This window comes from Nelumbo nucifera, chromosome 7, assembly GCF_055504915.1.
Source record: "Nelumbo nucifera cultivar China Antique chromosome 7, China Antique-T2T, whole genome shotgun sequence".
Lineage (NCBI taxonomy): Eukaryota > Viridiplantae > Streptophyta > Magnoliopsida > Proteales > Nelumbonaceae > Nelumbo > Nelumbo nucifera.
Genome location: NC_142655.1, coordinates 54,253,006 through 54,276,154, shown reverse-complemented (window position 1 = coordinate 54,276,154; position 23,149 = coordinate 54,253,006). Strand labels below are relative to the sequence as shown.

General features: G+C 39.4%; 1 protein-coding gene across 1 annotated transcript; it reads left to right on the top strand.

The window, feature by feature from the left end:
• The first annotated feature begins 9,232 nt into the window (after window positions 1-9,232).
• LOC104611012 (glyceraldehyde-3-phosphate dehydrogenase GAPCP1, chloroplastic-like) lies at window positions 9,233-16,192 on the top strand. The gene is made up of 14 exons (XM_010277918.3): window positions 9,233-9,522; window positions 9,975-10,069; window positions 10,176-10,243; window positions 10,346-10,384; window positions 10,746-10,846; window positions 12,718-12,830; window positions 13,032-13,131; window positions 13,234-13,380; window positions 13,615-13,675; window positions 13,920-14,017; window positions 14,088-14,230; window positions 14,351-14,434; window positions 15,523-15,612; window positions 15,707-16,192. Exons 1-14 carry the CDS (start codon window positions 9,424-9,426, stop codon window positions 15,759-15,761), a joined length of 1,293 nt encoding a protein of 430 aa, XP_010276220.1. The 5' UTR covers window positions 9,233-9,423; the 3' UTR covers window positions 15,762-16,192.
• Window positions 16,193-23,149: the final 6,957 nt, after the last annotated feature.

The window sequence follows — 23,149 nt, the reverse complement described above, 5'->3', positions numbered from 1 at the left end:
GAACGGAACCATTTATAGGTATAAATCGAATCAAACCACAAATTTGGTTTGATTTTACGGTTTAAACCGTATAATGAACACCCCTAAGCATAATCTTGTTTGGTTCATGTGTTGAAGTGTTACAGTTGTTGATTCCATAGTTTTTAAAACCGAACCGGTCAGGGGTTTGGTTAATGGCCGGCCCGTTTTGACAAAAAAATAAAAAAAACTGAAAAATGTCAAAATCGTTTGAACGGTTCAAATGATTAACCGGCCGGTTCAGCAGTTTGCTGGCCAAAATCAACGATTTTGGGGAAAAAAACGGTTTTGGGAAAAAACAGAACCGGTCAGGTGACCGGTTTTCGGTTTTTCTGGTCCGGTCCATTTTGAAAGCCATGGTTGATTCTGTACAAACATGAGTAATGAATGGGTTCATACTTGCTCGGTTTATTCTCATCCATGGATACACTTAGCTAAACTTCTGCAACATTTGGCTTGTACATCCGATATGGAAGCACATCTGTCTGAACAGTAGAATTGAGTTCTTTTGATAAAAATCATTCAGAAGTCATTTTCTTTATCAAGAACATTTATAAAGGCCAAAGGTACAATTATTGTCATCATCCTTGTCTCAGCTATATGGAGTCGGTTACATGAAACTTGTTTGTCATTCCAATCTCAGTCCGCCGGTCCCAAAGATGGCATGTTGAATTTTTTTCCTCTCCTAGCAAAACCCTGTCAAAGCCAAATTAATATATCAGAGTGATGGGTAATGATCATTTTAAATCATTTAAGCTCCATTTGTTTTGTAGTGTAAGTGATTTCGGTTACGTTTGGTTCAGTTTTACTTTATACTATTATTTTTGTTTTTTAGGAGTAAAATAGAAGAAATGATATGGACTCCATTTTAATATAACAGAAAATTAAGGTGGGAAGTGAGTTTATATCCTATCCTTGGTTAAGGACGCATGCCTTCAAATCATTCTTCTATAGATATAATCAAGTTGAATTCTGGTTATTTGTGAGTTTTACATTGAGGCCAGAACCTTTAGAGACTATTGGAACGCCTCAAGCCATGCTTTTTAATATTTAGGATTATAACATAGCACCATGCTTTCAAAGCCGATGTCTAGGTGGTTTCACTCTAGGCAGTTCTTGCTCTGGCGCCAAATAGCCTTCTCTACGACCAGGGCAGCAACTTGGGCCGGGTTAAGCTGAACCCAGTCAGAAAAAACTTGGGTTGGGTTGAAAAGTATGAACTGGCTTAACTTTGGGTAGTGCTAGGGTTGAGGTTTTGACCAATCTGACCCAATTTGAAGTTTTGAACCCGACATAATATTCTCATGTATTAATACTATGTGAATATGTATTTATGCATGTAAGTACTTGTGCATATATGTATTCTAAAAATGGCAACAGTGTGGGGCAGGGAGGAGGAGCCACTCCATTCCTGTCCCCATAAAAAAAAAACCCATCCCCATCCCAGTACCCACCGACGAGGACAGAGATTTCCCATCCTCGTCTCCACAAGGGATATCCATCTTACCAGGGATCTCGCTCCCCACCATTTTTATGATGTCAAGTTCACTTTATTTTTTTCTATTCCATTCCAAAAAAAAATTAAAAACAAAATAGTTATGATTTATAGTCCTATCAAAATAGACCCGAATATAGTCAAACATGTTCAATCATATTTTAAAAAATATTAACACAAATCCATTTATTAATTCATGAGAAAAACAGAAATACTTATCATAAATCCCAAGTTTTGGACTTTAAGGCCTAAAACCCATTTATTAAAATCCTAAATATCTCTAGTTTGAAGTTATACTTATGGGGTGGGGTGGGGATTGAGGACCCTGGGGGCAGGGAGTGTTCTCCCCATTCCTGCCCTATCCCCAACAAGGATGAAAAATCATCTCCATTCCCATCCCATTCAGGACAGATTTCCATTGGAATCGAGAAAATGGGGAAAATTGCTATCCCTAGCATATTCACTATTTATGCATATGCAACCGTGCACCCATAAATGTATATATTTATGTATTTTTTTTATTCAAGTATTTATGTATATATACATTTATCTCTACATGTATGCATGTGTATTGTATGTCAGAATTTTAAGTTTAAAGGCAATTTTTTTCTAAACCATGATAACTATGTTCCTTTATACATAGTAGTGCCAATATTGAACTCACATGAACCCTTGAGATCTAGGAAATAAGTACATTGGTTAAAAGAAAATAGAGAAGTCAGGCCAATTCGAGACCAACCCAAGCTCAACCTGATTCTAACCGAGCATGAAGTTATGGGGTTGAGGGTTCAACAACTTGAGCTGGGTTAGGGTTGACTTCAACCCAACCTAAACCAGCCCAATTTGCACCCGTATTTATGATTGCTTACATTCTGGTGAAGAAAGGAAGGAAAAGGTAAGGAAATCTATACAAGTTTGTTAAAGTTTTTTTTTTTTTTTTAATTTTTTCCTTCCTTTCCCTACCTTTTTCTTCAAACTAAACATAACCTTAGCGGCTTTCAGCTTTTGATCAAGTGCTCACGTATCACTGATATTTATTATTATATATCTATTTATTTAATGAAGCTTGATTTTGAATAGTTGTACTTTATGGACCCAAGAATCCACTCAATATAGGCTGCGTTTGGTAAGAGTACAAAGCGGGGATGTATTGAGACAAATGCAAATTTGTTGAGCCGCCCATCATGCAGAAAGCGGTTCAGTTTTGAATTCACCATTTTCATGAGTGCGTTTGGATCTCAATGAATCAACCGTGAATGTATTTGAGGGTGTGTGTGGAGATGCCAATAGGTCGGGTTAAATGCTAAATCCAGCTTGATATAGGGTTGGGTTAGGATCAAATATATTCGGTTTTGCAGAGAAAACAAATACAATTGAAACACTGTAGGATTTCCAATAGCATACCTATATCACCTACTCATGCTTTACATTGGCTTAAAACATACTCACGGTGAACAGTTAAAAATTACCATTTTAAGAAATAGGATATAGAAAAAACAATGCTAAGACTTATGATCTGCCCATTCTTGAATATGGTCATGGCCCCCTCCACTATCTATATATGTATGAACTTAGCACTATGAAAGCAATTCAACAAATTACAACTTGTATGGGATAAGCAGAAGCCACTGCAATTCAAATTTTTTCTTGGGAGACGAGGCCGAGGTGAAAGGATGAAGGCGTGCATTAAGATAATAATGAGTTTGTCAAATTAATTGATATTTATATTTATTTTTTTATATTAAATAAAAATTCTAATATAATTAAGCATAAATAATAATAATAAAAAAAAATAAAGAGATAATTAATATACATTTCGATTAGTGAAATTAAATTCCAAAGATCTCTTGCAATTAATAACAATTTAGTTATTAATGCCTTTTTGTTAATTACTTTTATGTTTTAAAAATAAAAAAAATACAGAAAATTGAGGGGTGTGGGAGAAAGGAGAAGGGCTGATGTAGATTTAATTAATCAAACATGTATGCCCCAAAAGTCAATGAATCATTTGGGTAAAATTTCTCGTGAACAAGTTGGAATGACACGAGTGTCATGGAGTGCATCACTGACCCAGATATGCCTTTTTTTGGTAGAATGACACAAGATTTTCTAAATCAAAGATAGGAGGTTGGTCGTTTTTTCAATTCTTTTTCTACTGGGCAAAAGAGGTTGGTGGGGTTGAACTTGAATTTGTTCCTCACAAAGTTCTCTTCACACCATCCTCATGGAACATCGTAGCCCTGCATTCGAAACATCTCTATATAAATGACAAGATACATGTATGAGAGATTTTCTCAAAGAAGGGTAGAGGTGTAAAACACCCGCCTACGGCTCGCGGGCCGTCTTGGGAAATGCCACTCTCCCAGGGATAGTTTGGGGGGTTGGCCTGGCAAGACCCACATCCTAAGCCCGTGTGGGCCCGTGTTGTGTCGCAGGTCATGCTGGGCTAGGCCACAAGCCGGGCCTTGGGTGTGGGCCAAATTGGGTTAACTGTCTTTTTTTTTTGTTTTTTTGACATTTGTTGTCTTTTTATTTCTTTGTTAAGTAAAATTAAAATATTTAACTTTCCTTTGAGAATTATTTGAAAAAATAAGAATTCTAACAAAGAAATGAAACAAAAAATACTTAATCAAATAAGAAGTCAAAGAGACAAAAATTTAAAGTGAATAACAAATTAGAAAAAAATAGGAATTTTATTTCATTTAAATTTGAATGATACAAAGCATATAATGGTTGGATGAATGAAAAACATGAAAATTGGAAAATGGAATAAAATATAAAAATACATTATAATTACAAATTGAAAATAAAAAATCATGTTATTAAAAATATCAAATAAATTAAATAAAATTAAAACAAAATTTACAATAATTTGAAAAAAATGCTATACAACTATTAAGTATCCAAAAAATATTGTAAAGTTATTTATCACTTTATCCAAAATGCCCCCCCAAACTAGCTATTGTATAGCTGTTGGGGGGCATTTGTGTCATTCTTTCTCCCCCCAAAACCAAAATATATAAATACCCCCTATATAATTATGTATAGTTGTTTGGGGTATTTTTATAAAAAAACCCCAAAAAGCTAAAACTAGCCGTTGAGGACCCCCAATCGCTAGTTCATCAAGTGGGCCGAGCACGACCTGCTACGGACCCATGGGCTACAGTTGACACAGCATGCATAGTGTAGTAAGGTTGGTGTGAGGAATAGGAATGGCAATGGGGCGGGGATCATATTCCCTGTCCTTGACCCTAATTTTGAAATTAACCCTCATCTCTGTCCCCGATCCCCGTCGGGGATAAAATTTGTCCTCCATCTGATCCCCGACGGGATGGGTTCCTCGTGGGTACCCGAATCTCTGATTTTTTAGATAGTAGTATTTTTTTGAAAAATAAATTTACTTAAAATAAATAAATTATTTAAGTTATAAATAATGTTTTAAATATATCTTAATATATAGAAATAATATAATATATATTTAATATAAATAACATTTAATCTCTCTCTCTCTCTCTCTCTCTATATATATATATATAGGGCAGGGCGAGAACCTCAATCCCCATCCCCGACCCCGATCCTGATCGGGGATTTCTATTAATTCCTATTCCATTTTCACTCCACCAAAACAATCTCCATCCCGACTCCATTAGATTAAGAAAGTCGAGTCACCATCGGAGATTTCTATTAATTCCTATTCCGTCTTCACTCCACCAAATACAATCCCCATCCTCGACTTCATCGGATCGAAAAAATCGGATTACCGTCGGAAGTGGAGAAAATTGCCATCCATGGCGAAGAAAGCTCTATAAAAATAAATTTGGATTTCGGTGGACGGAGGGGTTAAGTGAGCTTAAAACAGGTTGTCATGTTAAAGCTTTTGGGTGGTTGACTTGGTTCTATATGCATGCCCTTAGGTAGGTTGGATGTTCTCACTCCCTAAATTCAAACTTATTATTGCCTTTTTTTTTTCAATTATAAAAAGGATTTAATTTTGCATCTTCTGGTTACATAAAAGGAATCAGGAACATTAGTTGTAAAACCCATCTTTCTTATATCAAGTACATACGGTTGGAGTTTCATACAAAATAAATAAATTAATATTAAATTCACTCAAGCTTTTATTTTATTTAACTACCACTTATTTATTTACTCATTATTGTTTTCTTTATATTTTATTAATTGTTTTATACTAATGCGTGCGTCGCATCACACGAATCTCATTATACTAGACGGTTGAAAAAAATTGCTCTTTTTTATTTAAAAAAACAGACAATGACAACTAATCAACAATATTAGCTTGTTGCTAATCAAATCTCTTTCTGTATGATTATTTGCTACATACATTGACATTCATTCTCTATTTTATTCAATCTCTTGTCCCACTTCCCACTTCTCTGGTCTCATGAATCCCAAGAGTCACTCTCAAATTACAATTAAAATAAGCTAAAGGTAAAAGTAAAAACACACTTTCTGCCTTCTTTATTTCCTCCTATGCATGTGAGATCTATCACCATCAATAAACTGCAGCTCTCATACAAAAGGGTTCATCAGGTCATTGATCTTATCTTCTTAACCATCCACCATCCACCATCCACCATCCAATTTTAGGTCCATGTGCTAAAATCTTTTCCATTCCATCCCATTCCATTAAAAGGCTAAATTGTGATACCGTTTTTATCATGGTTTTTAAAAATGAATCAGTGATCGAATTGGTTAGGGGTCTAGTTACCGGTTCAAATAGTCTGATCATTCAATCTGAATGGCCGGTCTGTTCTAACAAAAAAATAAAAAAATTTACAAAAAATTAAAAAATTAGAAAACAGTCAAAACCGTTCAAACGGTTTAAACAATTAACTGGCCGATTCAACGGTTTACTGACCAAAATTACGATTTTAGGGCCAAAAACAGTTTTGAAGGAAAACAGAACCGATCAAGTGGCCGGTTCCTATTTTTCCGGTCCGACCATTCGGTCCAATCCGGTTTTGAAAACAGTAGTTTTCATACGAGCATTGGCCGTTGGTACGTAGCCTTGGTAGTCCCAGAAATGATGTGATTTTAAGCCCGAGCCTGTTATCGGTTCCTACCGTCACACCTTTGAGAATAGTTATTATTGTTAGAAAAATGCTGTACTATGCTAAGAAAAATGAAAATCCGAACCCGTATGGAGGGCGAAAGGTGATGATTCAATACCAAAAATACCCCAAAAAAACGAAGGCATCTGGTGTGATTTGAAATGGCTAGAAAAAGTTAAAGCTAAAAAAAAAAAAAGTAAAATAAGAATGGAGTTTTTTTTGTTCAAACAACGTTATAGATCTTTATGAATTTATAATTTTTTTTGGGTATTTTATGAATTTACACATTTGAGAACAGTAACAAAGTGTGGAAATCCAAGAATAATGTAACATAGTTAGAGATTGGATTCAGTCCTCACAAACCATTTTCACACCGTGCTCATAACCTTTTGCAGCCGTGCATCAAAAACCTCTCTCTATTTATATATTTTTATCATGGGAAGATATTCCTAATGCACAGCTACAAGTGACCTTGAACACTAAAATTTTTAAAAGACCAATTTTGTGATGATTGCAGCCGTGGACGATCTTATGATCATTGAATCCAATTTTGCATTAGGAGTTTAGGATCCACTAAAATTTCTAAGGGAAAGTAGAGCATATATTTTCCAAGAATATACGCAAAAATGCCTTTATAAACGACTGCAAACACGATCATTGTTAAGATTAAGAATACAATATGTTCCTCACACAATCATTGTTAAGAATACCGATATGCTGCTCCTCACACCAACATCACACCACATCTCAGCCAGTCAGCCCCCATCTCCCTTATTAGGCTTTGTTTGGTTTGTGAAAAGATTTGGGTGGGATGGGAAAGTGTAAAAATTTAACTTTCCATTGTTTGGTTTTATTGGAATGGGATGGGATGGGAAAGTATAAAAGGGGACCAAAATGGCATTGTTCACCTTCCTCCTTTGTTCAAGACGAACATAGGCGAGTTAGGCGACGGCTACCCCCTTCATCTCTCACCTCTGAAATGGCACCATTCACCTTCCTCCTTCGTTCAAGACGAACAGAGGCGAGTCGCAATGGCTACCCCCTTCATTTCCCACCTCTTCCACTCTCTTTCTCTTCTCTTCTTCTTTTTTTTCTTCTTTTTTTTTTCTCGTTTCAACCTCTTTGTTTATTCCCTATTGCCACTGTAACTTGTATGGCCTTGAGGCTGCACTGATGTCGATATCGAATGGTCACTATCGGCGACATTATTACCTGAACTTTCGAATGGTCACGATCGACGATGTTGATTGCCATTGTAACTTCTTCTTCTTCGTCTCGAATGATCTTCCTGAAAGTTATTACTTGAACTTTCGAATGGTTGCGATTGATGACGTTGATGTCATCGTCGCTGCCGCCTTCGACATGGTCGTGCTCTTCTAATTCTAACAACGACGATCCCACCGACATGGTCATGCTCTGACATTGTTGCCGCCTTACGAGAGGAGGAAGGGAGAAGGGAGATCGTAACTCAAGTTTTCCCACCGGGAGGTGCAACCCTGAATCCACAATTTTGAGATCTCTCATCTCACTTTTTTCTTATCCCATCCCTTTCTTTCCCTCAAAACAAATATTTTTGTAATATTCTCTTTTTCTCATCCGATCCCAAAGACCAAAGAGAGCCTTAATATATTTTATTTCATGAAAGATGTTACCAATATAAGGTGAAATGTAAGTTGTATGGAGCCTTCTAGCCCATTTGTGTTAAAATAAAAACTGGGTGTATGTTGGCCAAATTGGGCCTATGCATTGGGAACATTTTCCGTACTTACTAATTCTTATTCATAGGAGATGTTCCCAAGTGGATATGCATGTGAGGCGCCCATTAGTGTGGAGCAGATCCCGTCTCTATTACACTACCCCCACCAACCAGATCTTTAATTGAAGGTGGGGCCCATTTAAGGTTGGTTCGACGGCCTAAAATTCAGATGATACTACTGCACGGCATTATTGCTCTTTCGTCCTTATGCGAATTATGGAAAATTGTTCGATAAGTTGATCATGACATCCAACGGCTAAAATGATAAAATCCATTGTGCTACTGTATTAAGCCGCGCCGAGAAATCTTCCTGTTTGAGTCACATGTCTCAAATCTCTGGCAAGCCAAGTTGGTACCTTTATTTCGGAACCACGTGTTCGGTATTCCTACTTCCTATGTTCCGCCTCCCCATCTAACATAGAACTCTCACGACCGTGACCGTGAGAGCGCCTGCGTCTCCACCACGCACCCCTCCGAATATTCCAGAAGAATAATAAGACCGTTGAGCCACGGAAACAGAGGTTGACACGTGGAATGTCCAAAATGGGACCCATTTTTCTCGCGTGTTGGTCCGCTTCTAGCTTCATCAGATGGCTAGAATGGTTTTAGGTGGGACCGGTTCACATGCGGCACGAGCTCTCACGACGGTAAGGAACTGTGGCGTTGACAACTGGACAGTGCGTTGTAGAGCAGACTAGCAGAGGGAAAACGAAAACCCTAAATGCCGTACGTAGCCCCACCGAACGTGGAGAGAGAGAAATATCTAAAAAAGTGTGACGTGGGTATCAGAAGCCTTGTCACAGTGCGCCAGCTCATCACAAACAGACAAAATACTGTACGAGAGAAACGGAGCGAGAGCCTGAAAGGTTCTTTCTTACGTACCTAACCCTTCATAGGCATAGTCTCTCTCTCTCTCTCGTGAAAGCAAGCGTCATACGGAGCTCCGTCACGGCGCACACTATGCCTATTTAAAAAGCATTTCTCGATGGTCGTCTCGGTCTCTTTGCTCTCGCCTCTGAATTTCTTTCCTCTTTAGGGTTTCGGCTTCTACAGTCGGTCTCGGGAGCGAAGGTTGATTCGTGATGGCGTTCTCGACTCTCATCAGATCTGTGACTCCTGTTACCCAAGGATCTCTCTGCGAGGTTTCGCAGATTGATTGCAGAGCTCGGGCCCCTGGCCAGGTGAGGGTTGGATTTTTTCAGTTTTTCTTTCTTCTTACTTGATTCCATTTGGCTATTGTCGTTGTATACTGTTGTTGTTCTTGTGAGAAATGCCGTCTTTTTTTGGCTTTACGCTTATATATATATTTTTCTTTTTGTCGATAGGAGTCTTTGCCTCTGTTTTTCCAAGGATTTTAATTTTAAAGTGAAAATGATCTATACATTTTTCATTTTTTGTAAAATGTTTGGGTATATCTGATCATCGTTCTTCCCTTTCTTACGTTATGATTGAAGTGCTTTCGTTTTTTTTTTTTTTTTTTTCCCTTGAATCCCGGTCTATCTGTGAGTTTCGGATTAGTCTTTATTAATCCATAAGCAGATTGGCGTAAAAAAATCCATAAGCGGATCAGATTTCTTCTGATATCTCTATTTTCTATACATATATGTTATTTCCGTGCTTTCCTCCACTCCAGGTGTCTTGTGCTGGTGTTAATCGCAATCTGAATTCCGCTAGAATTCAAACAAGCCTTTTTGGTACTGCAGTTCCTGGTGAATCTTCTTCTCTACAGTTAAGTATTAATGGTTCCATTTTCTTTTTCTTCGGGGTACAAGAGAGCTGTTCACTCATGTTGTAATTTAATGCTAAGACCTTTCTTTCCAACCGGCCCTGACAGGAAATGCAGTGTCAGAAGTATACAGCCTATCAGAGCAACGGCTACCGAGATACCTCCTGCAATTCAAAGTAAGATCTATTTATGAAGGAATATTGCTTATTAATTTTTTTATGTTTGACAATGTGTTGCATTTTCTGACTCTCATTTTAATTTGTTTTTACTTTATTTAGAATCACGGAGCGGAGGCAAGACAAGGATTGGAATCAATGGTATGAATTTTTATGCTTTAATATTGTCTATTATTTGCATTTGATTTGAGCTATTTCTCCTTTTATTTTACGTTTCTTTGTCCACATCTTTTTTCATTGAAATTTCTTCTTGAATATGTTGACTTTTATACAAGAACTGTTACTTGGTTATGGTTCTCATATTTTGTTTTGTTCTCATCTGTTTTTCTTTCTAGTAAGGCTTTAGGATTAAGTGGTCTTTGTCGATGTTGATGAACTTTTTCTTTTCACCACTTTTTAGCTCCTTGGTATATGAGTTTGGCTTTTATCCTTGTATGATGAAGTTGGTTTCTGAGGAGGTGATTATGGACATTTATTGATAAATGTTTTATCCTCTATGCAGGTTTTGGTCGGATTGGAAGATTAGTTTTACGTGTAGCTTCATCTAGGGATGATATCGAGGTGGTAGCAGTCAATGATCCTTTTATTGATGCAAAGTACATGGTAAGGAAGTGCGAGTTGTTATTTTGTTCTTGCTTTTCATGGTGCTGGTGGAATTAGGCTTTCTTTAAGGCTATGTTCAAGGTTCGAAGTATTGCCCCTGTTTATTGGCAGAGGTGTATCGAACTAAAAAGCAAGTTTTATTTTTATTTTTCAAAAATTAGTTTTTGGGTAGGTTTATATATATATATATATATTATTAAAAAGGGGGTTCCTGAAACACATGCAAACAGGTGTTTTGGAACCCAAAAGATAAGCCCGATACGTATCGAGTCAAAATTTTGATCCTTGACCATGTTTGGTTTGAAAGAAAATAAGAGAGAGACACAAAATTGAGGGAAATTCTTCACAAAATTTGTGGAATTCCCCAAGGGCTTTCCCTCAACTTTCTGCTTCTCTCTTATTTTCTTTCAAACCAAAAAGGGGGTTCCTGAAACACATGCAAACAGGTGTTTTGGAACCCAAAAGATAAGCCCGATACATATCGAGTCAAAATTTTGATCCTTGACCATGTTTGGTTTGAAAGAAAATAAGAGAGAGACACAAAATCGAGGGAAATTCTTCACAAAATTTGTGGAATTCCCCAAGGTCTTTCCCCTCAACTTTCTGCTTCTCTCTTATTTTCTTTCAAACCAAACACAGCCTAAACATGTACATAGATGATGATTTTGCATTTATGAACCCTTTTCACCCAAAAAAAACGAAAGAAATCTTTTACTAGTATATTTAGTAAAATGAAGTGTTTAGAACAACGTTTGGCTGGGAGAATACCTTTGTGGAAGTGCTGTTAAATTCTTATGGTTAACGATTTGAATAATGAATCCAAGGGTTTCTATTTGAATCCTATGCCTGAATCCTTTTATCTTATGATATTTTGAATCCTATGCTTACAAATCATACAAGCGACAAGCGGCAAACTCTATTACTTTAGGTATATATATATTGGTAGGTTTAGACTAAGGGTAGGGTCAAATAATCCATATTTAATGGCCCTTTAACCTATATATGGTAGGTTTAGATTATTTATTGTTCGAGGGGTTCTCTTTTGCTCTCTCTTTGTTTTGTAATCATTGAATTTCTTTGTTGTTCTGTTAGGTGGGTTTTATCTTAACACCTTGATGATGTTTGTAATCAGCTCCAATTTCTTTTTACTTTTCAAAAAAAGGAATAACCTAAATAATCTATTTTTATAACAAGTCTCCCTTGAGAAAACTAAATAGAAACAAAGAAATGACAAGGAGAACTCATTGTCAAATTAATTGACAATAAGTTTCTTGAAAGGTAAAATGAATTTGTATTAAAGCAGGGAGAGCTTCCCTTAAGCAAAAACAATTACATGATGTATATCAGTATATATCATAGATGTGTGAGCTTTATAAAATGTGTTATACTACAAAAATTATTGTCCCATATGATTCTATTCCAGTTGTAAGATTTATAGATCGTAGTATTTATATTGGAATCCTTGGGATTCATAATTCAAATCAAGAATTGTATTGTTTGGTAATTGTAACTTGTGTACTAGGTATTGCATATTACTGAGTGTCCTTGATTTGATCATCATCATCATCATCATCTAAGTCTTGTCCCAACTACATGGGGTAGGTCCTCTGTTTTGATTATGAGTGCAATATAAAATTGGCATGTGTTTTTGGACCTGTGTCTATATCCATCCAATTTCTTTATGGTAATATTTTAGAAGTAAGTTGCCTCATGTATTTTGTTTCTCTTTAACATTTTTTTTTTTTGCGTATACATAGGTTGCTGCTCAAAGTTATTTTTTAGATTTGAGGTTTTGACTTGGGCACTCTATTTAGGGCTTTTAGTTTCACCTTTAGATTTTACAATGCATCTTCTCTCTTTCTCCTTTCCAGGCTTACATGTTCAAGTATGACTCAACACATGGTGTTTTCAAGGGAACCATCAGGGTTGTAGATGATTCCACTTTGGAAATCAATGGAAAACAAATTAAAATAACGTGCAAAAGGTAGTGCTTTATGCAACAGTGTTTTCTATTTATCATTATTTGTTTTTTTTTTTTAATTTTTTCCTGATACTAGATGAACAGCTTTTGTGTCAGTTATGCAGTAGTTATTTGTATGCTTATTGTTACCAAAGAAAATGTATGCTTATCTTTCTGTACCTAGATTAGTTATGGGGTATCAATATCTACATGTTCTCTTTTCAGAGATCCAGCAGAGATCCCTTGGGGTGATTACGGGGCTGACTATGTTGTTGAATCTTCTGGGGTTTTTACAACACTGCAAAAGGCATCAGCTCACATGAAGGTTGGTTATGATCTGATTTAGGTTCTTCTGCTTATGGTAAGTTCTTTTAGTGACCTAACAAAACAAAAACTGGATAATATTTCTTTCTTTCTGTTTCCTCAGGGTGGTGCCAAGAAGGTGGTCATATCGGCTCCATCAGCTGATGCACCTATGTTTGTGGTTGGAGTAAATGAGAAGACGTACAAATCCAACATGGACATTGTTTCTAATGCCAGCTGTACGACAAATTGTCTTGCTCCTCTTGCCAAGGTGTGATTAGACACCAAGTATTTTGGATCTCTTTTCTGTACAATTGGGTTAACTAAAATAAACTTGGTTAGGATTTGCTCTACTGTTTCTCTGGAACTTTCATTTGCAAAACTGTCTGTTATGATCCTCTGTGTCACGGTTATTCTGATCTACAAAATCTCTTGTGATTGTTGCTTGTTGTGTAAAGCATGCCATTAACTTAGAAGTGTAATGTATGTTAATTGCATATTGTAGGTGGTCCATGAAGAGTTTGGTATTGTTGAAGGTTTAATGACAACAGTCCATGCAACTACAGGTCTCTCTCTCTCTCTCTCTCTCTCTTCTTCCCACCCACCCACCCACCCACACACACATTTTTGACAGAATGCATGCATGTACACTCACAGATACATGCACACACTGGTCTAAGCACACAAGTGCAGAGGCTTACAATCCCATGCATTACCCGGAAAACATCTTATATGCATAATTTTATTGTCTATCCACTCATTAGTACTGTACAGAAATTACTATGGTAACACATATGTTTTCATCTTCAGCAACCCAGAAGACTGTAGATGGTCCTTCAATGAAGGACTGGCGAGGGGGCCGTGGAGCTGGGCAAAATATCATCCCCAGTTCGACTGGAGCAGCAAAGGTATGTCTTGAAATAACCTGAAAATGTTCAGTCTCGCCTATGGGAATATGACTTGCTTCTGGGATTATAGGCTGTTGGCAAAGTTCTTCCAGATCTCAATGGCAAGCTTACTGGAATGGCCTTCCGCATCCCAACACCAAATGTTTCTGTTGTGGACCTAACCTGTCGACTTGAGAAGAGTTCTTCTTATGAAGATGTCAAAGCAGCCATAAAGTATGTTGGCTACCACTTCAATTATTTTCAATAACTTGGTCATTGTCTTTGATTGTTTTAATTGTTACACATTTTTTCCTGTAAGTAGACAGTTAACCAACCTTAAAAATCTTTGCTCAGGTATGCATCAGAGGGGCCACTGAAGGGAATTCTTGGATACACTGAAGAAGATGTTGTCTCTAATGATTTTGTTGGTGACTCAAGGTAGGTTGCACTCTTTATGCATTTTCATCGTCTGCCCTGTCATCTAGGTTCAAATATGTTGTAGATTTTTCCTTGGATTCCCATGTCTAGAAGCTATGAATCAGGTTGTCTTGCCACTTTATGCGCTAGTCCACAAGATTTAGCCTGGTTGAACCCAACCCACATCCACATACTACTTACCTTCTCATGCACTGGGATCAGGGGTTTTGTAGTGTTTGGAGGATGGGCGTCCCCCTAATTTACAGCCCTATTTGCTTAGCTGAATTAAAAAAAACCCAAACTAGTACAGGTATTGTCTCCTTTTGACATGCAATCCGTAAGCTGTAAAGGATTTAAAGTTTCTTTGGAAGTGTATATCTATATCCATCAATATGCCCCGTCTCACCGGTCATTGTACTCTAGTCTTAGCTGTATTAAAATGATTATTTGGTTGTCTGTTTTATTAATTCATTGACAATTGCTGTTAAGATCATTTGGCTGATGGATTTGTGTGGAATTTGCAATATTATATAGACACCCAATTTGGTCCCAATTGTTTTAAGTATACTAAATAAATGACTTTTTTGATGTTTTGTAAAATATATCTAGAAACATTACTGACTTTTTTGAATGTTTGCAAAATGTTGGAAAAGTTTTCATTGTAGAAGGATAGAAATAATATCTGAGGTATTATATTCTGAGATTTTATAGAGAAAGATAGTCATTTTTGGTAGCTTCTCCCTCCCATTTTGAGCAATACAAAAGTATGCTTTAGAAATTCTCTAATGGTGGTAAGTGGCGCAAATGGCCATAACTAAATGAGTTTGACTGTGGAACGTATATTGAATAACATAATTCGCTACCATGTGCCTAGTTCATACTTCTGTACAGAAATGATTGACATGTATCTGCATTAGGTGTTCGATAAACTATGATTCTTTTTTCCTTTTGCTCCACTAGTGGGGGATATGGTGAATGCATGTTTTCTTTAGGTCCATTGAGATCAATCTGTGTCATTTGGTCTTTTGTCTGGGCATTCTATCCTGCCACTTTTGCTTATCGACTTTTTGTTGATTTTACTACGATTTTCTGGCGTCATTATTTTTCAGATCAAGTATATTTGATGCAAAGGCAGGCATAGGATTGAGTGCTTCCTTCATGAAGCTTGTTTCATGGTACGACAACGAATGGGGTTACAGGTACTCTCTCTCTCTCTCTCTCTCTCTGTCACGCGTGCACACACATACACATTCACAATTTCGATGTCTGAAACTTGTGTGATTCATTGTGCAGCAACCGAGTGTTGGACCTGATTGAGCACATGGCATTGGTGGCCGCCCACAACTGAAATGGGTAGTTGGGGGTGGTCTACATTACATACAACATAGGTCCAGAGTCAAAGTCGGGTTAGGTGGTGCTGCTTGCTTTTTCCTTTTGGGCGAAAAGAGGTAAAGAAACGATGGTTGGCAGATTTTCTTAAGAGCTGGCATTTTTGACGAATTGAATGGCCTGGTGTTTTCGTACTCCGGCGATATCCCTTGTTGGGGTTGGGTGGGGGGTGTAAAAACTGCAGATGAGATTCGAATGTCTTCTTACCTAATTGATATTGAACACCTTAACAGGCCTTCATGTTTTAATAATGTAACTGCTGCTATGTAACAGTTAACTGATCCGTCCATGTGAGCGGGGCCTGTTTCACCTACATTTATGTACTCCCAACTCCATTAACGAGTTGGACATCTTTTTGTTTTTCTCTTTATAAATAAGTTTTGGAGCCAATTCGGGTGACACCGTCTCCTCCGTTAATGATCTCGGATCTTCTACCCAGTCTGTTCCCACATCCCTACCCATACCCACGGCCCATTACAGGCTGCGCAATGGGAGTACCTCTCTCTTTCTGTCATTCATGGGAGATTTACCAATACACGGCGGTGATGTTCTGACTGGGGTAGGATGTGGGAACAATTTGTGGGTGGCAGATGCCGTGTGTGATCTTGTCTTGGGTCCCCATGGTGCTACTTCTATTTGATTAAGAATTCCTGTTAATCTCTCTTGGCGTGCCTCCCATCCCTTCAAGGGAGCTGTTAGATTTGGTTCAATTTTTACAGGTGAAATATTTGAAAAAAAAAGCTTTCCTATTTCCCACGAACAAAGCCAAATCCAAAAGCCATATTCTCTTTTATGTTCCTCTACCTCGTTTCTAATTCTTCCCTCTCTCTGCAAGACTGCAACTCCTCACTTGTACGAGAGATCATCACTGGAATTAGGGGTGTTCACAAGAATCAAACCGACCAAACTGATCTGATCCAACCCGATCTGGTTGGTATCTCAACTTTTGGTCGGTCTCGGTTTTTAAATATAAATAATCAGACTGGTCGGGTTGGTTTTGGTTTTTCAATCTGAATACTGAAACCAATCCGAACCGAACCGACTATGGATAGTAGAAGTCTGATACTTTTTACAAATATAAATAGTTTGGACTCCACTTTAATTATTACTTTTTTTACATTAGTCTTAAAAGTGGAGAGTCCCATTGTTTCTATACCAAAACCAGAAGTATCAGACTTCTACTATCCATAGTCGGTTCGGTTTGGGTTGGTTTCAGTTTTCAGTTTTCAGATTGAAAAACCGAAACCAATCCGACTAGTCGGGTTGTTTATATTTAAAAACTGAGACCGACCAAAAGTTTTGAGAAATTGACCAGATCGGGTTGGATCGGATTGGTTTGGTCGGTTTGATTCTTCTTGTGAATACCCTTACTAGCTACCTGAATTTGAGAATGACCTGACCCGACCCGGCATGGAGAAAACTGGGTTGGGTTGGGTCATGGTTTAATCCGCTGACCCATGACCCAATTGTTAGGCCTAATTGGGATTATTTATACATTGTTAGAAGTTTTCACTCTTTAATTTTTACTATTTAATCGTTATTCTATTATTTACTCTTTGAATTGTTAAATGTTTAAGTTATTTTATTTTATTTTTGGTATTTTAAGGTTAATTTCTTTAATTTTGGTATTTTTATGTATTTTTTTCTTTATTTTTTAAATTTCAATTATTTTTTAGGATGACCTGAATTGACCCATGGGTCAACCTTAACCTGAACATTTAGAGTTAAGGTCTAACATTTGACAACACAACCCGAAGTTCAACCTGACCCAAAATCAATTCAAAGTGTCTTGACCCAACCCTAACCTGACCCACCCAACTCAATTGCCAGGTCTAGGGTCATGGCATCTCAAACATTGAATTATAATTTTTGTTGATTTTTTCTTTCTATTTGGGTCTTGGTACTTCACTTTCTCTAGGCTCCCATGTGATGTCGATTATTTTCTGGTTTGTGAGTGAATTGGGGATGGGAAGGACGGAAGGAACATCGGATAGGATGTGCAGTTTGGGATTGGGTTCGTGAGAAAAAGGAAAGTATTTTTTCTTTTAATATTTTACAAGTCAAAATTGAAGTCAATTATTAATATCAATGTTAATACTAGATCTGAAATGCGTCAACCGTTGGAGAATTCCTAAGACCACCATTATTATCAGATCTTGAGTGCGTTATTAGGTAGGAATTCACCTGCTTACTTTATTTTACATGGATACAGGACAAGTGCCCATTGGAGATCTGGAGTGCTGTTTTATATTTACATACATACATATATGCATACATATTTGCTTAAATGTAGGAGTTCAATAGCCCAGGCCCAACAGCCCAAGTCCAACCTGTACATTAAATTTCAAGACATGTTGGGCCTGAGTTGAAAAGATCAGACTTGAACTACAGGCCTTGGGCCTAAATTTTAGGCATCGGCCTGAGTTGACTATAAATCCTGCCCAGCCTGCCTGATTTGCACCCCTAACTACTACTTGATCTGTTCATGGGCTTGTACTTGTCTTTTGCCATAATTTGAATGAGCCCAGCCGGAAGTCTGAGCCTGAAACAGGGTAAAGGTGGGCCTAAAGCCTGGACCGTGAACAGGTCTAATTACTACTACAACAACTACTACTGTTACTATAAACCGTTTTCTCTGTATGGCATAATGGGTCCAATTGCTATGAGACTGAGATAAGAGAGAGAGAGAGAGGAAAGAAGTTCAAGTGGTAATGGTTTTGAAATGAAAAAGAGAATAGGAAACCAAGTGACCGTTGGAGTGTAGTGATTGGTCATGTGGTAAAATAATAGGGGAAAACAGAAACGCACAAAAAACAGTGTACACGCACACACACACAGCTCTGAGTTTTGCATTTTTTTTGAAAATTTCAAAAAATTGTGGGAAGTATCACAAAATTGTGAGTTTAGCTTCGCTGAAACATCCTTCTGAGCACTTCATTGAACTTCCTCCTTCAACGAAGGATATAATTTTCTCCATAAGGGAGTTTTAACTTTTTGTAATTGGAAACAAATTAGGAAAGTTGGATTGCAGCGACTAGAAATTTGGTAGAAAAAAAAACAAAGAAATAGGAAAAGAAATCTCATCTGAAAGTTAAACGTTACTGTAGGAGGTGGTGGTTTGTACTTTGTAGGATTCTGAGAGTCTGAGGTTTGGCTCGGGTGAGGTTTTGGTTGGCATTGGGTCGAAGTAGGGGGTGTCAATTGGACTGGATTTGGTCCAATCCGATCCAGTCTAATGTGAGTCCATTATAAATGGACCAGGTCCAATCCAATCTAATGAATGTTTTGGATCAATTTGGACCGGTCCAATTCAATGTCTGGACCATCCAATCTGTACAAATTTATTTTGATTTAGATTGGTTTCAACCCAAACCCAGTCCATTGATGCATATATTCTTATCTTATATCAATGGACTAGATATTGGCTTAATCCAACCCAACTCAATATAAATTTGGTATGGACGGGTCAGGTCTGATCCAATCTAATAAATATTTTGGACTGGATTGGTCCAATCCAATATATCTTGTTGGTCCATCCAATCTGTCCAAATTGATTTTGGACTGGACGGGGTCCAATCCAAGACCGGTCCATTGACACCCTTAGGTAGAAGAGTGAAAGTAGTTGGAATCCAAGAAATCATTATATAATCACATCTCTAACAAGGATCAAAGTATCAATATCAATTACTATATCAAACAATTTGAATACAAATACACTTTAGAGATGCATGGATATTGATGAAAAATATGGAAATGATTGGATATATTAAGGAAACACATACAAATTTCATAAATATATTAATAACACTAAATTACTAAATTAAAGGTTAAATAGCCATAAATAATATATAAATACATTAAAAATGTATATTTTAATGATATATATGAAAAAATATATTACAATTAATATAGTGGGATCAAGAGTCCAAGATCCAAAACATAAACACCTATTATATTTTGATTATTATATCAATTATTTTCTGTTTTGTTATTTTACTTTCTTACTTTAACAAAAAGTCAACCAAATATTAAATTCTCAACTGTAAATTAAAATGTCAATTAATACATACATACATATTCCAAGAAGAGTATTATTAATACATACATAAAATGTCAATTAAATTCTTACTATATATATATATTATTAATACATACATACATACTGATGGAGGTAGATTTGGCCCGACCCCTTGGCTGTGCGACACGTGGAAGAAACCGGGTGTGACCTGGTAGGAACGCCAGCTCGACACAGTGACATAGCAACAACCATATCCCAAGAAGAGGCCCGAGCTTCCCGAGCTCTCCAAGAAGAGGCCCGAGCTTCCTGAGATCCCCAAGAAGAGGCCCGAGCTTCTTGAGCTCCCCAAGAAGAGGCTTGAGCTCCCCAAAAGGAACCCACACTTCCCGAGAGGGGAAACCCGAAGCTCTCCCTAAGAACCCCGAGGCTAACAAGGAAATCCGCAAGGGGCAAAGCTCGGACTAGCCCACCTCGGGTCAGTTCGGGCCACACCCCGACACCTCGGGACAGTGGGCCATACTCTCATCCGAACTCAAGACTTCACCTCGTGCACCACTCCGGCACCTCGGTCCCAGGTCGTGCAACTGTAAAAACGTGCCTGACAGGTCCGTACTCTGAGGTAGCACGCTTGACTGGACAGGATCAGACAGATGATAATCACACTGTAACGGCCACCTGCTACCGCCATCTCAGTTGTTGCAGGGACGACCCTGACAAAGAGGACAGTGGCAGTTATGTCTGCCCCCCACAGAGGCGGTTACACCTGACCTGGCAGAAGCTTGGAAGTGAATGCACTAGGTGGTTATAAAAGACTTTCTTCCCCCAAGAAAAGAGGTATGCGATATTTGTGCTTTCTGGTCTTAAAATCCCTTATTTTCCTTGCCTTCTCAAGAGTATTAACTTGAGCTTCGGAGTATCCCCACCGGGTTCCTCCCTGAAAATCTCTTATTTCTTCCTTGTTTCAGGCATCTTCAGCTCCGTCAGAGGCAAGGTTACCGTCAGATAAGACCGACCGAATCGTGCATCATCAATTGGCGTCGTCTGTGGGAACGCTTCAAAAAGCCTCCCCCAACCTTTAACTCTCTTCCAAAAGAAACTTAGCATTCATGACTTCCTCCGGTAGTGATAGACGTAATGCCGACCTGAATGCTGTAGGGGAACACCCTCAGCCCGCCATTGTATGCATCGGACAGTTCACCGTCCCCCTCTCGGCGGACAGAATCCCTAGTGGCGCCTATGAATGTTCCCCTTCCCCCCTCTATTGAGACAACCTTCGCCGAACCGACCGTTGTCCCTTTGGCAACCAGCCAGAACCAGTTTGATGACTTGATGCAATGCATGCGAGCCATGCAAGCCCAAATGCAACAGTTTTAACAACACCAACTCCATCAGCAGCAAGTACTACACCACATTTCTCAATACCACTACCAGCAGCAGTTCCCCCAACTGCCTCAAAACCAGCCACAACTCCCACCTCAGCACCCTACTGTCAGGCAAGTCAAGCCCTCTCCTCAGGGCGGGCGCCTTCACCGAGGGGAAGCTTCCCAGGCTCAGAACCCCTCCAGAAGCCAGGCCTCATCCCCTGGCAGGAGGGAAAGACTAACTACCCCCGCTTCGCAGCTCGCTGGCGGATCGGGAACCTCCCAGCCAACCAAGTCAGTGCCACCTCGGCGTTCTAAGTTCGGGCTCCCGCTCGCGGAGAACCAGTTCGGCACCCTGGCCGCAGACTACCACCAGCAGTCCAGACCCATTGAGCTCGGCAACACCGAAGCAAGCAGCGCCAATACCGGACCTTCCAAGCAGCAGCGGAGGCATCGACGAAGTCGTCGAACTACCACCCGTGTCCTGCCCGAGCTCCGAGGTAAAGAAGAAGCAAGCTCGGACGAGGTAAAGGTTGCTCCTATTCTTTCAGTCCCTTCCCCCTGTCATCAGAACTCCTCGCTGTTCCCATGCCCAAAGATTTCAAACTCCCCCCGCTAGACAAATATGATGGGTCCTTCGACCCCAGTGATCATGTTGATGCCTTCCAGTCCCATATGCACCTGGCGAGGGCCAGCGAGTCCTGCATGTGTGTGGCCTTCACTACCACCTTCAGGGGAGTGGCCCGCACCTGGTATAGGAACCTGGCCCCCGGGTCGATAAGGAGCTGGACCCGGTTTGTGCAAGTCTTCACCGCGCACTTTGTCACTAGCAAGCGGTGCCCCCGAACCGAGGAAAGCCTCATCGGGATAGTCTAGAAGGAAGGAGAGTCCATCCGGGGCTATATCAAGCGGTTCAACGATGCGTGCTTACAGATACCACGTCTAGACCCCGTAGTACAGCTCGCGGTGGCCAAGAGGGGTGTGACGCACAAGGAATTCAAATGGCACATGGTGGTCAACCAGCCCGCGGCCATCGCTGAATTCCTCAAGCTCGCGGATAGATTCATAAGAACGGAGGAGGAGATCAACCAAAGAACTGAGGGCGGGTTTGAAAAAAGGTAGAGGGAAGGCGAACCTCCCAACCAAGACGACAGGAGGAAGAAAGACTCAGCTCGGGGGGCGAAGCCAAGCTAGCCGTTCCGAGCTCCCATGGCAGATCGGGAGGACTACATGCCCTTGAACGCAAAGCGGGCTAAGATCCTGATGACGATCAAGGACGCCCTGTACGTGAAGTGGCCACCTCGTCTGAAAGGGAACCCGAATGAGAGGAATAAAAACTTGTACTACAGCTTTCATAGAGACCACGGTCATAGCACCGAACATTGTAAGAATCTCCGCGACGAGATAGAGGAACTTATCCGTCGTGAGTACCTAAGAAATTTGTACAACTTGGGGAGCACGGCAGAGATGCCCCCGAATCCAGCAACCGACCAGCAGAATAGTCACAGAAGCAGCCCCCGGAGGAAAGGCCATTTTGGGGAACAATCCATGTGATCGTTGGAGGATCGATTGTAGCAAGATGCACCTCGGCAGTAGCTTGGGCGTCAACCCGTGAGGCCGCCAGAGAAGAACAAAATCCTCCAAAGCGGCCGAGAATGGAAGACCCCATATTCTTCCCTGAGGACGATGCGCACGGGGTTCACTACCCCCACGACGACGCGCTCGTCATAAAGGTAAAGATCAATGACTTCGAATTCTGGCGCGTACTTATCGACTCCGGCAGTTCGACATACATCCTTTTTAAAGCGGCCTTCGACAAACTCCAGTTCCGAGAGAGTGACTTGAAGCCCGCGAACACCCCGCTGGTCGGCTTCAGCGGAGAGGAGGTCAGACCCCTGGGAAAGGTCACAGTACCTGTGGAAGTCGGCACGTGGCCTAGCACGGTAAGACTCAAGCACGACTTTTTGG

Excerpts from the sequence above, each read along its gene's own strand:
- LOC104611012 (XM_010277918.3), top strand. The coding sequence starts at position 9,424 with ATGGCGTTCTCGACTCTCATCAGATCTGTGACTCCTGTTACCCAAGGA. Across the intron at positions 10,070-10,175 it reads GGTGAATCTTCTTCTCTACA|GAAATGCAGTGTCAGAAGTA; the intron begins GTTAAGTATTAA and ends CGGCCCTGACAG. Across the intron at positions 15,613-15,706 it reads GACAACGAATGGGGTTACAG|CAACCGAGTGTTGGACCTGA; the intron begins GTACTCTCTCTC and ends TTCATTGTGCAG.